Source organism: Pan troglodytes, chromosome 17 (assembly GCF_028858775.2).
Source record: "Pan troglodytes isolate AG18354 chromosome 17, NHGRI_mPanTro3-v2.0_pri, whole genome shotgun sequence".
Taxonomy (NCBI): Eukaryota; Metazoa; Chordata; class Mammalia; order Primates; family Hominidae; genus Pan; species Pan troglodytes.
Window position 1 is genome coordinate 33,593,744 of NC_072415.2, and position 15,141 is coordinate 33,608,884.

General features: G+C 42.8%; 1 protein-coding gene across 7 annotated transcripts in view; it reads left to right on the forward strand.

Annotated features, from left to right (window-relative positions):
• Positions 1–15,141, forward strand: part of LAMA3 (laminin subunit alpha 3) — a 267,407-nt gene that overhangs the window by 58,051 nt on the left and 194,215 nt on the right. For all 7 annotated transcript variants that reach the window (XM_009433807.5, XM_054672139.2, XM_001156417.6 and 4 more), the window contains exons 3-7: positions 1,171–1,288; positions 2,678–2,796; positions 4,176–4,346; positions 6,976–7,067; positions 11,681–11,796. In XM_009433807.5, the coding sequence (XP_009432082.3) occupies positions 1,171–1,288; positions 2,678–2,796; positions 4,176–4,346; positions 6,976–7,067; positions 11,681–11,796 (616 nt within the window). The remainder of the gene's footprint in view (positions 1–1,170; positions 1,289–2,677; positions 2,797–4,175; positions 4,347–6,975; positions 7,068–11,680; positions 11,797–15,141) is intronic.

The following is a 15,141-nucleotide window of genomic DNA, read 5'->3' on the forward strand; positions in this document are numbered from 1 at the left end:
AAAAATATAAAGGGGGTCCTGAGACCAAAAAGTTTGAGTCTCATTGTCCTAGATTTTTTGGCTTCTGCTTTGGGGTTTGGAATGTTTACATTAGCTGGCAGTTCTCAGACTTAAAAAAAAAAACAACTTACCATACTACTGTTTGTGAAAAATATTAAGATGAAACTCATTTTTTTTTTCTGGGAAAGAAAAGGAACCCACAGGGTCTGAGCACTCCCTACTCCCCAACTAGAGGAGCCTGTGGTTCAAAGGGCATTCTTGGGCTAGAGGCGAGTGCTCCTCAGACAGTCACCGGGAAATCTGTTGCCTGGGGGTCAGGGAGCCTGGAAGGGGGTGGGGATAATCCTCACTCATTAACACATTAACATAGATTTGCTTAACACCGTGTTCAATGTCATACCAGGCTCTTTGGGAAATAGGACCTCAGGGTTCAAAATTCAAGCCAGATAAGTTTTGGGGGAAGGAATGGGAATAAACTGCAAAGGCTCCTGGGATTCACACATGAGGCACCATGGAGTTGAAGAGTGGGAGGTGAAGAAAGAAGGACCGAAGCCCCACTTCATCTCTTCCATACTTTTGCATCATCCTGGCCATGGGCAAAAGAGTGATGAGGGCGAATGAGAAAGCCAATAAGAGGGAGAACAATCAGGAAAAGATGAGGCCGGAGGAGATCCACAGGGAAGGAGTGCTACCACTCCATCAAATGGCTGCTTGGGTTTCAGTTCTGGCAGCTGTGATCTCTCCAAAACCTGGAACCAGGGTTAGGACACTGCTGGGAAACACTCTGGGCTGTTCTCCTGGTTCTTGACCCTGGGAGGGTTTAGCACATAATGACTACTGCTTGCCATCAGACTTTTCTGAATGTATAGACTTTAAGATACACTGTAGACTGGTTGCAATGGAATGGCATATTGGTTAAGGTGTGACAAAGATGATGATCAATATGTATATTTGGTGGAGACAGAAAGATAATGATTTTTGTTTTGAATTTGATCAGCTTGAGAGGCTGCAGCTGGGTAGAGATGTCCAATAGACAGGAATCAGGATCGGGATCTTGAGCAAGGGATTGTGGTGGGACGTGTTGCCTTGGGAATCAGCATCATATAGAGATGGTAGAAGCTGTGAATCGATGAGATGACATTAATAACTGTATCTCTTTTGTTTTATCAGCTCTTCCATGTGGCCTATATTTTAATCAAATTTGCAAATTCTCCTCGCCCTGATCTTTGGGTCTTGGAAAGATCTGTAGACTTTGGAAGCACCTACTCACCATGGCAATATTTTGCTCGTAAGTAATCTTGCCTACCATGTTATGCATGGCTTTAATTACTTGGAACAGATAAAGACTATGGATTTAATTAGAAAATTAATCTTGGCTGGGTGTGGTGGCTCACCCCTATAATCCCAGCATTTTGGGAGGCCAAGGCGGGTGGATTACCTGAGGTCAGGAGTTTGAGACCAGCCTGGCCAACATGGCAAAACCCTGTCTCTACTAAAAATACAAAAATTAGCCAGGCACGTGCCTGTTATCCCAGCTACTCGGGAGGCTGAGGTCGGATTATCACTTGAACCCAGGAAGCAGAGGTTGCAGTGAGCCAAGATTGTACCACTGCACTCCAGCCTGGGCAACAGGATGAGACTCTGTCTCAAAAAAAAAAAAAAAAAAGAAAAGAAAAAGAAAAAAAGAAAAGAAAATTAATCTCTCAGTATGACTAGTTAGGGACTGGTCACTTTTAACCTCTAAATTACTCTCAGAACATTGACTGGGCGCGGTGGCTTATGCCTGTAATCCCAGCACTTTGGGAAGCCAAGGCAGGCGGGTCACTTGAGGTCAGGAGTTTGAGACCAGCCTGGCCAACATGGTGAAACCCTGTCTCTACTAAAAATACAAAAATAAGCAAAGTGTGGTGGTGTGCACCTGTGGTCCCAGCTACTCGGGAGGCTGAGGTGGGAGAATCACTTGAATCCAGGAGGCGGAGGTTGCAATGAGCCAAGACTGTGCCACTGCACTCCAGCCTGGGCGACAGAGTGAGACTCCATCTTGGAAAAAAAAAAAAAAAAGAATATCCCCATTTCTCAAGCATGTGTTCAATAATTTCAAGGATACCACATGCAGAAATGAAGTAGAAACTACTTTTATGATAACAGTTCTTGGCACTATTTGGGAGTACCTGTAAGATGGTAGAAGCTGTGAATTGATGAAATGACTTTAATAACTGTCATCTCCAATCTTTTCCCCTTTATGCAGAATTAGAAACTAAGTTCCATCTTTATAGTTCCTGTGCTGTGCTTTACTTACCTCAACTCTGTTATCTTCACTAATGAAGAATGTCAGGGTTTCTGAACCCTATGATGAACAGAGGTGGACAAGAATTTTGCTTATAAAGGCATTGGGTTTTCCACTAGGTTTCCTTAGAAGATAAACTTGCCTAAGTATGAGCGTGGAGTTAGCACTGCATCTCCAAGCATTGCCACTGAAAGTCAACTGGCCTGAAATGGCTTGGTATTTTCTTTCATGAATTAAAAACTCCATTATCAGCCTTTCTCTAAAAGTTTTAAATGCCTTTCTGTTTTTTCTTTCTTTGTGTATTTTCTTAAGGAAACATAAGGCTTCTTAAGAGATTTGCAACAAAATGATAATATTTTGTTTTATAATATTAAAATATTTTCCTTCTAGATTCTAAAGTAGACTGTTTAAAAGAATTTGGGCGGGAGGCAAATATGGCTGTCACCCGGGATGATGATGTACTTTGTGTTACTGAATATTCCCGTATTGTACCTTTGGAAAATGGTGAGGTAAGTAGATTTGGAAGACTGGGAGAGATAAGACTCAGAAATGACCAGGAGGATATCCAATTTTTCATAATTGTGAAACTTGCACTTTCAAGGACATCTAACATAGATCAAGATGGAAACAGGGCTTGGGACTGAACAGTAAAGGAATCACATTGAGGGCTCCCAGAATGAGCCAGGTTGGAAATTCTGTTGGGGGATTTCAGTTATCCCCAGAAAGTCAGGATTCTTGATTCAAAGCCCGCAGGTCTTGAACTGTCCTTTCTGGTGATGTATTTATAAAGTGGGTTGCTGGTAACTGAAATGATGACCCCTTACCTCTTCACCTATGATCCCATGATACCCCGTAAGAGTGAGGAGAGGAAGGACAGGTGGCAGCAGGTAGATTTTCTCTATACTGTCTCTTCCCTCATCTGATGACCAGATGTAGGGGATCCAGAGGAGGACTCTGAGGTCCTACAGAACGGCTGCACCTCTAGATAGAAAGAGCCTGCTTCCCTGAATGACTGCATGGAGCCGATCCTACCTGATCCCTGATCCCTTTTGGTAGAATGGGTGTAATCTGTTGGAGAGAAAAAATTGCTGTCCCTGTGGGGTTGCATTTGGCCCTTGTAAAGTCAGGTTGGCTATTGTTAAGGGAGATGGGCAAACAAAGGTGAAACAATCAGAGAAGATTTCCATGGAAATTGTGAGGCCATAATGAATATGAACTGAGTTTCAAATAAACTTCCTTCAAAGGTATCAGCCTCCCTCTCTTTAAGTAGAGAGATCTTACTTGAGCATGTGTATGCGGTATCTTCTGACAGCTCATGAGTGGTTCATATTTCCAATGGTTGACACTTGGGCTTCATCACTTTGGGCTTTAAAACAAAATGGAGGGTTTACACAGTTTTTTTGTTTTTTTTTTTGTTTGTTTGTTTGTTTGTTTTTTTGCCCCATTACTGTCAAACTTTATATCTAGAGATTTCCTTTTTTCAACCTCATGTAGATTTTTGGGTTACTTTAGCTTTGTTTCTTTGATGCAGCTTAAGAAAGTTGTGTCCTTATATTTACAGATTTTAACATTATATTTTCAACATTTCATAGTGTTACAGTCCCACAACTACACTGATAGAACAAAGGCTTTGAAAACGTAATGATAACATCTCCCGAGAGCCCAGATTTCAAAGACGTATTGCCAGACCTTGGAACCAGGAAGTGTGAGGGAAGATGGGACTAGCAATGATGTTTTTAGACATAAACAAGACCCAAGACCCCCTACGAATATCAAATGGCTCAAAGAAACCAAGTGCCTTGGGGCATGTGAGTTATTTTTACTTACTTGCTGCTAAATTTTGATAAAAGGAACTTTTTCCCCCTTTATGTGTGTGTGGTCGTTTTAGGTTGTGGTGTCCTTGATAAACGGTCGTCCAGGTGCAAAAAATTTTACTTTCTCTCACACCCTGAGGGAGTTTACCAAGGCAACAAACATCCGCTTGCATTTTCTTAGAACCAATACGCTTCTTGGACACCTCATCTCCAAAGCCCAGCGAGATCCAACTGTCACTCGGCGGGTGAGTAGTCAGAGCATTTGTTTTGTTACTTTATTTATTCATTTTTTTGGCTTACCAAATTAATTGCCTTGAACTCTTTTAAGTAACCTTTATAGCCTGTAATGATGTAGGTGTGGGAGTTGTTCTTGTCTGAAATACTAGATATAATTAGGAGTTTATATCTAATGACTTATAAAAATGGCTGTTTGAAGAAAAATCATTATATTCAAAGAAGATGAAAGGCAAACGATTATAGTCAGCCTGGTACTAGTCTGGATGGGATAATTAATACTACAGCCAACAATCCCCAAATCTCAGTGGCTTAACAAAATAAAGCTTTGTTTCTTGCTCCTATTACAGTTTAACATGGGTCAGCAGGTAGGATCGGCTCCACACAGTAATTCAGGGAAGCAGGTTCTTTCTATCCAGAGGTGCAGCCATTTTGAAGGACCTCAGAGTCCTCCTCTGGATCCCCTACATCTTGGTCCTCAGATGAGGGGAGAGTATAGAGAAAAATCTACCTGCTTCTCATCAGAGGTTACTTCTATGGGCAAGAACTGGTCATATCATAGCCTCACTTAGATGCAAGGAGGCTGGGTGATGTCATCTAGCTGAAATGGAGGCACATAGGTATTGGTGAGCACTAGTACCCTCTCCTGTGTTGGAGGTACACCATGAACATTTCTCACTCTCAGGTGTCAGGGCAGTACACTTGTCTCCTGGGCACAGAAGGAGCCCACAGAATAAACACATTGAGCTCACTCTTCTCCCACCCTCTGATCTACTGGTGCCTTCCATTGGCCAAAGCAAACAAGAAGCCAGAGAGAAAGACAGTCCATTGGTTGCAACCATAAAGTTCAGCTCCTGGGCACAGGACAGGGTGGAGAACGTGGAGAGCAGATCTGGAGGGTGAATGGAAGATGCCCAGTGCACCTTATAGAGTTTGGCTTTTTATATAGGTAACATCAGAGAGCTGGGAAAGGAAGGGAGGAAAAAGTATAAGTATTGCCACAGTTTTGAGCATTTTCCAGAAAGGCAGGCACCTTGGGTGTAGGTGGCCTATCTTTTGTATTTTTTGCTCTCCTCAGCTCCCTCTGAGCTTCTGTGTAGTTGGGGACTGTGTTGAATCTGAGGATGGATATTTACAAGGGAGGGCTGGACTTTCTCATAAACTATAGCCGGGCTGTGTTTCTGTTCCTCCATGTGCCCTGGAGCACTGCCACAAATGTACCCTACCAATTTTTTTTTTTTCTTAAATTGTCTTTTTGGGGGTTGCAAGATTTGCAGTCATATATATCTATGTATATTACTTTTCACTTAGATGAATACAGGCCTCTCCATTAAATAATTGTTTTATGGAGTATACCACACACATAATACATAATCTTAACCCCCCAAGTTTAGGTTGCTTCTTTCATGGAGGAATATAATACCAGCTACCTTATGACACAGATCACGTGTGCTGCTGGGTGAAGGCTGACTGGGGGCTTCTCTTGCTGCTGCTGCCCTTAATACGTGTGGAGGGGAACTTTTACAGTGGCCAGCAGGAAAGCCCTTGAGTGTTAATTTGTCACAGAAAGCCCTGGTAATACTGACTTTATCTGTATTAACAAGGGGGGCTGTTAATGCCTTCAGACTAAGATGTTTCCACGAAGCATTGATACTTTAACAGGTTTTAATTAGGGAACCAGAACAGAACCCCAACATTAAATCAATAGAGCTCTTTAAGGCAACCACACTCAACAACAACAACAACAATAAAGGGACAAAAACCCTCTTGTCCTTGCGAATTCAAAGACTTCTCGCTGACAGATATTCTTCTCACTGGCAGCATGGCCTCAATGAGAAAGATTGTTCTACAGTCCTCACATTCCTCCCAAATCCTGGGCAGTCTCCTGCCAAGTCTGAGAAGGAAGGTTGCTGGCAGAGGGAGCTGGCAGGAGGAGCTGCCTATTGTCAGCACTGCAGAGGCCTCCAACATATTGGAGAGGGGCCTTGTCAATGAGAGGGTATACACATATTTGTGGCCTGGTTTAGGGGCCAATCCTCAGCTGGATCTGAGCTGGCTCTGTCTGGCCTTTCTGGAGCTTGAAACTTTGACTCTAGCCTTTTTGACCCTGTGCTAGGAAGTCTTCAGCAAATACTGGTGGCCCCTCCAGTCTCAGGGATGTATTGGATCCATCTCTGTAAATATTATCTCCCTTCCCAGAACCTGGGATAGTATTTTGCGCAAAGCAAGTGCAACATTTTTTGGTATAAAAATTTACTTTTGATAAATAAATATTTTCAATGTATAAAATTCATTTGTAAAGAACATAATGTAAAAATTATTTTAATTTACATAAAAAATAAACTTGGAAGTAATTGATCCCTTTCCTATAGGCTATAAAGTATGATTCCTTTCTAAGGCAATTTCCCTTCATGAACTTCAAGCATTTGATTTTTTTAAATGCACAAATTCAGCAGTATGTTATTACATTTTATTGAGGAATGTGTTTATTTTATAAGACATGTTACATCCCAATGTAGGGCTCAAGAATATGGAATTTTAAAAGGGAAGCAGAGGCAGCAGATGTGGGTTAAAGACTAGTAAGAGAAAGTTTTTGTCACTGTTCAGTGAAACTTGCATGTTCTGTGTTCTGTTGTGCAGTATTATTACAGCATAAAGGACATCAGCATTGGTGGGCAGTGTGTTTGCAATGGCCATGCTGAAGTGTGCAATGTAAACAATCCTGAAAAACTGTAAGTACACTGTACAGATTTTTTTCAGCCTTACTATGATTAAGTCTAATTATTTCAGTGGATGTTTGCATCCCATTAAATGTTTCTAGGTTCCTGTCCTCAATAGGAATGATTCAGGATCAATGAATAGGTGGGGGGTGTGTGCCTCCTCTCCACCAACTCTCCATTTTCTTCCACATAACCCCTATGGGCCCTGGCAGACATGGCTAATCAATCACAGCACTCTGGAAAATCTGTGTCCCAGCCACCAGATCACCCCCAAGACATACCTCAGGCAGCCAATTGATTAGAGCTGGCAAGAGAAATAAAACTTGTCATTCCTGGTTTAATGGGATCAGGGTATACATTTCAAATCCTTGTTTTTTAAATTGTGGTGAAATATACATCAAATTTACTATTTTAACCATTTTAAAATGACAGTTCAGTAGTGGTAACTATGTTCACGTTGTTGTGCAACCAATCTCCAGAACTCTTCGTTTTGCAAAATTGAAATTCTATACCCGTTAAACAACCCCTTGTTTCCTCCTACCACTGGCCCCTGGCAACCATCATGACTATCCTAGGTACCTCATATAAGTGGAATCATACAGTATTTGTCCTTTTGCAACAAATACTGGGTTATTAAATTTGTCATCACTTATTTCACTTAGCATAATGTCCTCAAGGTTCATCCATATTGAGCATGTGTCAGAATTTTCTTTTTGTTCAAAGCTGAACAGTATTTCCTTGTATATATGTATATATTACATTCTGTTTATCCATTCATTCGTGGATACACACTTGGGGTGCTTCCACCTTTTGGCTATTGTGAATAATGCTGCTGTGAACATGAATGTACCCTTTTTGTTTTTAGTTTGAGTATATTTTGCATACAATGATATGCATGAGTCTTAAATGTTGAGGTTCAGCCATACATTTGTGTTACCACTGCAAGAGGGATACTTTAAAGGGCTGGAAATTACCAGATGCCAGATATAGTAATCATTTTATCTCAATGTTTAACTTAAAGTCTACAATATTTCATGAGCAGCATTTACCAGAGATGTATTTCACTTTTAGTCAGATTCAGGCTTGTGCTTCTTTAGGTCTAGCTTTGTGTTCAGGCAGAATTGCTAGTTCTCAAGGTCTGTGATGTGCGTTGTGGGGCCCTTCTCCTTGACCAGCCATAACCCTTAATGTTGTTGTTCCCCCTTCAAGGATTCGGCAGTGCTGTTGAGAGAGCTTACACACAAAATGATTAACCTTTAGTGGAAAATAACTTGTTTATTAATGGTTAATCTATTTCCACCCTGTAATCTCCTATCTCCCTAAGACACTAGAAATCAGGTCACATAAGTCTGAGTTGGAGAGAGGAGAGAAGAGGTCCAGCTAATGTCCCTGAGCCTGGAACAAAATACTGCCATGTGGGAAAGGAGTACACGCCATCACAGAGGGCATGAGCTTCCTGCTTAGAAAGGCTACTGAACCCTGGAGACCCTGGCAGAACTGGAGGAGTTCTACACTGGGTGGTTAATTCTCCCAGTACACATGTGTGGAGGTCTCCCCAAGCCTTAGTGAAAGGCTCAGTTTGGCAGCAATCCACTTCAACATGACTGCCTGCCTTTCCTTGTCTGCTGGTTTGCTTCTGCCCAGCACGCTGAACTTGAACAAATGCTGATGAAATCCACATCCATGATGAGGTAGAAATCTTATAACAATTTAAAGGGATTCAGAAACTTAATGGGTAGAGCCAAGCCTGGACAATCAGAAAAATTACTTGCTAATGAGGCAGAACCCAAGAAGAGGGGTTTAACCAAGCATGTGTACCACGTTGACCTTGCTGCATGGATAAGCGGAAGGACCTCAAATTTAATTCTGAGCTTCCTAGCAGCCAATTCAAAAAGGGAAATCTGCTTGGTTTCATATTTCACTATGATCATAAGCTAAAAAGTAATAAGTTACTTAGAAAAAACATGATTGTTGACACTAGTGCCAAATAACAATTTTCTCTAGGGGTGGGGCAGAGTGGTCATCATGAAGGGAATTCTCTAATCAATGACATCTTTAAATAACATATTTACAGCAGGTGTATTATTAACCATCAGTCTGGGCTGCAACAGAGGAAAAGCAGTGATTTGGCAGTGCCAATGGGACTCAGATGGGTAACCAGCTCCTTTTTTTGCTATGCTCAATTTTAATCCCCCTATGTGTGGAGTTGGACTACATATTCTTGAAGCAGTCTTCCCTAAATAATCTTGTAGTCTAGCTAATGTCAAATGTTTAATTGGCAATGAGCTGAAATTGCCTCTCCAACAAAGGCCCATTTGGATGCCACTTGTTCTGTGCTGCCAGGTAGATCTATGTCCATGTGCTTTAACAGGCAGTTGAGTGTGGAGAGGGATGACACCCTCTCTTGGGAATAAAACTGAATATATGCCACACCACCTTCCCTTAGAGTAGAGTTGATGGAATCCCTACAGGCACCGCCAAGAGCCTTCTTAGACAAGGCATTTTGCTGTTGTTGTTTTAATAGTCTCGGGTCTTTATTTGACTCAAACCGAACACTGCACGTCTCTCATATTAAAAAAAAAAAAAAGCTATTTGCTCAATGCTGCACAAACGGCGGCATGCGGGGACACCCCCGCCGCTTCCCCCGCCCCCACCCCCCCGCCAAAAAAAAACCCACAACCCAAACCCAAAGCCTCTTTCATATTCACGATATTCAGGAAGCACCAGCTACGGAGTCAAGCATCTTGGTTTAGATTTAGTCTCTGCCTACAATCACGGCCTTTGTCAAGTGAGTTTATCCCTGAGCACCAGTATCGTCATCTGCAAAGTGGGGCAAGTTCCATCTACCGCAGTGAGACAGGAAAGGGGCTCCAAAACTGAGAGCTGCCATCACAGTAGATGTTGTAAGGGCTGGACGAAGAACTCCAGAATCCTGGTGCTACCAGCCCACTTCACCTGAGCCACGGCATCCCAGGCTCGGGAGTGCCAAGACTCAGGGAGCCCTGGATGCGACACCTGCACCCAGTCCTTCCCCAACCACGTGGCAACCATGTGCTCCCAGTGGTGGTTGCCTCCTCAGTCCCCTCCAAGCCTCCCCGCTCCTCGTTCCCTGCCCCCCACTCCCTTCCCCCGCCCCGCCCCCCCCCACCCCCGCCCCAGTAACTGGCTGAAGCACCCGGGTGAATTCTGGGTCCAGGAGCCCCAGACTCTCAGGCCTGGGGACTGGAGAACAACGCCAGGCTGGGCGTCTGTGCCCTCCTCCAACAGGGAGGCGCGTGCTTCCCCGCAAACCCAGCCTCCTGGACCAACCCAGCCCGGAATTAGAAGCCTACGACGCCCGCCTGACGCACGCCCCTAGGAAAACAACCACTACCCAGCTCCAAGCAACCCGAACTTTCGGCAGGCTGGTTCCACCTTACCTCAGGCCCTGGGCCTCGCCTGGCTCACGCTCCTGAGGCTTCAGGCCGTCTTCCCACCCCTTCATGCCCCCGGCTCCCTCGTGGCTCCCATCCTTCCAGATCCAGCAGCTCTTCCCACTTCCCTCAGGCCTCCAGCCTGCTTGGCGCTCTCCAGCAGCCCGGGATGCAGCCGGATTCCCACCTCTAACCCTTCCCCTCCCCTTCCTCCTCTCCAGCCCCTCCTCCTCCCCAGCCCCTCCTCCTCCCCAGTCCCCTCCCCAGCCCCCACCCTCACTGCCACTAGACCCTTCTTGGTCTCGCTCCAGCTCCCCCCAGCAGTTGCCAAAAAGATAGTTCTGAGGCCTCAGGGGGCTCATCCATCGAATCTTCTGTGGAGTGGTGGCGCGCTCTTAGGTGAGAGAGAGAAGGCAGACAAAGAGGAACGACTCCTGCTCCACAGACAGCTGCGCAAGACGGAATCACACCAGGGCTGGACAATGGTTTTGAATCCTCTTTAAAGTACGGAAGGAGGGAGCTCAAAGCTTGGAGTTCCAACCCAAAGCCAAGGCTGAAACAATTTCATTTTAACTTGGAATGTTAAGGCAGATGTACACCCTTTTGAAATGAGACTTTTAACCCTTTGCCTCTCTGAGTGGTCTCAGCTTTTGGCCCCATGATGGAGCTGGCACAGCCTCTGGAAGCAGAGCCCTCTGGGATCTTATTAGCAGCTGGCTCTTGAATTGGGTAAATCTCTGGCTCTTGAATTGGGTAAAGCATGACCACAGGTTGAGAGTAAGAAACTTGAGCAGATCTTAGTCGTAGGACTCCAGATCTTTATGCAGGTGTGATACTTAACACATCTCAGTAAACTCAGCACTTGAGTGCTCCTGTGTTCCTTTATTGTAACAATGGGGTAGAGAAGACAGAGCTGGGGCCTCAGAGCCAAGTGAGGTTGGAAGTCTGGCTCTCCATTTATCACTGCCTGACCCTTGGCAGGTATCTTAATACCTCTGATTCTCAGTCTCACCATCTGTAAAATGGAGATAATAAATAAGCAGGATATGGGAGGCTTAAATAATACTTGCGAAGTGTTGTGTTCTCCTAATTCCTCAATGAATGGTGCCATGGATGACCGTGATGACTCGTGTGTCAGGTTCGCACTATAGGATCAACTGATCCTCATCAAAACTTTTCAATAACTGAGATGTACTTCGCCCACATGCCCAGGTTTCGGTGTGAATGCCAGCACCACACCTGTGGGGAGACGTGTGATCGCTGCTGCACAGGGTACAATCAGAGGCGCTGGCGGCCCGCCGCGTGGGAGCAGAGCCACGAGTGTGAAGGTGGGTGTGGGGCTGGGGTGGGGGCCACACGTGGCCTTCTCCCCCTCTCCCTGGGGGCTGAGGCTATTTTCCCCATGCTAGAGAAGAGGCTGTGGTCATGTCAGTCTTAGGGGCTCAAGTCTGTCTATTGTAATAAGAACCTCAGACTGCAGGGAAAAGTGCCCTCCTCTGAATTCAGATGTACATTTGAGAATAAAAAGAACAATAATGATGATGACCATGCATGATGGGGCTCCGTGCTTTAATACGTTGACCTCTTTTTTTAGCAATCATAAATATGATGCAACCACTATAAAATTTTAACATCTTATCCATTTCATAGGACGTGATACTGGATAGGAATCAACTATTTTGAGGACCAAGGTCCAGAGAAGACGGCAAGGTTGAGTCTAAACAGGGAGCTGGGAGTACTGGAGTATGGAGTGCTGGGAAGTGTAACATGGTAGGATTGAGGAGGATGGAGAGGACCAGAGAAGGAATAAAAAAAGTTGGGAAACTGCTTTTAAGAGTGTAACATAAAGTAAGAAAAGCGTTTTTGTTTGTTTGTTTGTTTTTTAGGCCTGATGTGGTGGCTCCCAGCACTTTGGGAGGCAAAGGTGGGAGGATTGCTTGAGGCCAGGAGTTGGAGACCAGCCTAGGCAACATAGTGAGACTCTGTCTACAAAAAATTGAAAAATTAGCCAGAGGTGGTGGTGCAGGCCTGTAGTCCCAGCTACTTGGGAGGCGGAGGTGGGAGAATGGCTTGAGCGCAAGAGTTGGTGCAGTGAGCTCTGATCCTGCCACTGCACTCCAGCCTGGGTGAAAGGATAAGATCCTGTCTCAAAAAAAAAAAAAAAAAAAAAAAAAAAGAAGAAAGACAACTGCTATTTTTAACAAACAAACCCTAAGACATCCAACTATAGATTTTCTTCTAAATAAATCTCCTTGTGAAGCTACGTATTTATTCCAGTTGCAGAAAACATTTCATTCACTGCAACCTCTGCCTCCCAGGTTCAAGCGGTTCTCCTGCCTCAGCCTCTCCAGTAGCTGGGATTACAGACACCTGCCACCATACCTGGCTAATTTTGCTTGTTTGTTTGTATTTTTAGTAGGGATGGGGTTTCGCCATGTTGGCCAGGCTGGTCTTGAAATCCTAGCCTCTTGGGATCCACCCACCTTGGCCTCCCAAAGAGCTGGGATTATAGGACTTTATACTTTTTGACCAAATATTTTTTGTAACTATTAGGAGATAAGACTGATGATCTCTTATGGTCAGTAAACTTATGTAAAATGTGTTCCCAGTGGTCTTCCAAGGGAGTTTTGAGAGATGCTAAAGTTCTGGGAAGATCTTGTGGCCATCTCAGGGAAATGCTCTGGTGCACCTCTGAGTCCCAGGTGTTGCTTGGATGGCCATCTCACTTTATAGTCACAGCTAATCGGTTCCTTCTCAATGACTTCTCCATTGCTCACCCCAGATGAGGGGACCAGAGAGAGAGAAAGGTATAATAAAAATAATCAGGGGTTGTTTCTTTTGCTGCTTTCAAACACTGATTTAGGATATTTTTGATTGAATTAACCATTATTACATGAATTCCAGTATTTGCAACCTGATTAGTTTTCCAGACTAATGGAACCCTTTGTAAATAACATGCTTCACTCCAACACATACGAAAAAAATTTAAATCTCCTTCAATAAGTTTTTATCCTTTTAAAATGTATTAAATTGTTAAAAGTTACAAAAATAGTGCATGAAAATCAGACCTATCAGGATCCATTTATTAGGTGCTTCCTAAATTCCCTTTGAAATATACAATTCAAAATAAACAAACTTCTTAAGAAATGACTGATGTAGTAAATATAAATGTCTTGATTTTTTAAAATCATGGCACCACAGAGAAAATGAAGATAAGAAAGCATTGAGCCTGTTTTACAAGTTATAGGGTAATTTGTGTAATATCTAATTAAGTCTTCCTTCACATAGTCACCTGGGAAATTGATTAAAACATACAAATTACTAACAAGACTTGGAAATTTTGATGTAATTGGAATATAATGAATATATAGTCTGCCTAAGAAAGAATAAGAATTTTACTCATGTTAAATATTTTTCATTGTGGCAAAGATGAAAATCCCAAATGAGTTTTAAATTATACTTTGTAATTTTAGAAGTGTTATATACTACTTGCAGATAACTTGGAAATTAAAAAAATAAATAAAGTAAAATCACCAAGAATTTAACTACCCCAACAGTGTCTTAGTCTGTTCAGCTGCTGTAATGTCTGGGTAGCTTATAAACAATAGCCTCAAAGTTCTGGAGGCTGGTAAGTCCAGGAGTAAGGCACCAGCAGATTCAGTGTCTGGTGAGGGCCTGCTTTCTGGTTCATGGATGCCACTTTCTTGCTGTGTCCTTACATGGTGGAACGGGCAAGGAAGCTTTCTGGGCCTCTTTTATAAGGGCACTTATCTCCTCCCAGAGGGCCCATCTCCTAATAACTGGTGATTAGGTTTCACCTATGAATTTGGGGTGGGGGGGGCACAAGCGTTCAGACCATAGCAGAGAGCTACTATTAATATTTTGTTAGATACGTAGTATTTTATACATACTTTAAATACTCAAGATTATATAATCTACATAATTTTATATCCTAATTTTTTCACTTGATATTTTTAGCTATTTCCCCATATTTTCCCAATCATTAAAAATGCTTTGACATCATTTTTGATGGTACAGAGTTTTGTTCCAAGTGTTTGTTGAGTACCCACTGTGTGCTGAGAACTATGCTCTATTGTAAACAAAATACATACAGCCCTTGATGTCATAGAACTTAAAGTTAAACAAATATATTGTTGCTTGCTGAGCCATTCCCCTACAATTAAACATTAAGATTATTCCCATACGATTACCATATAGTGTTGAAATTAAAGGTTTAGAGTGTTGGCTAAGAGCATAGGTTCTGCAGTCAAACAAAGACAGGTTGGAATTTCGCCTCTCCTAGTTATAAGCTATGCAACGATGGGCATATTCCTCAACCTAAGCCCCAGTTTTCCAATCTCGACTATAGGGATGATGGTACCTACCTTAGAGAGTTACTGCACAAATTAAATGAGATAATTCATGTAAAGCACTTTTCACAGTGTGTTAAGAGCTCAATTGCTATTGTTAGTAGTAGTAATAGTGGTAGTAATAATATTCTCTTTGTGCATGAAGTTTAATTGGCATTTGGATGTATTTTTTTTGACAGTGAAATTTTATTTTATTGAATTTTGTATGTATAAAACATGCCAGTAAAATAAAGAAATAATGAAACAAAGATTATATACAAAAGTTTTTGAATTAATACTATTTAAATACATTAGTTGTTAAGG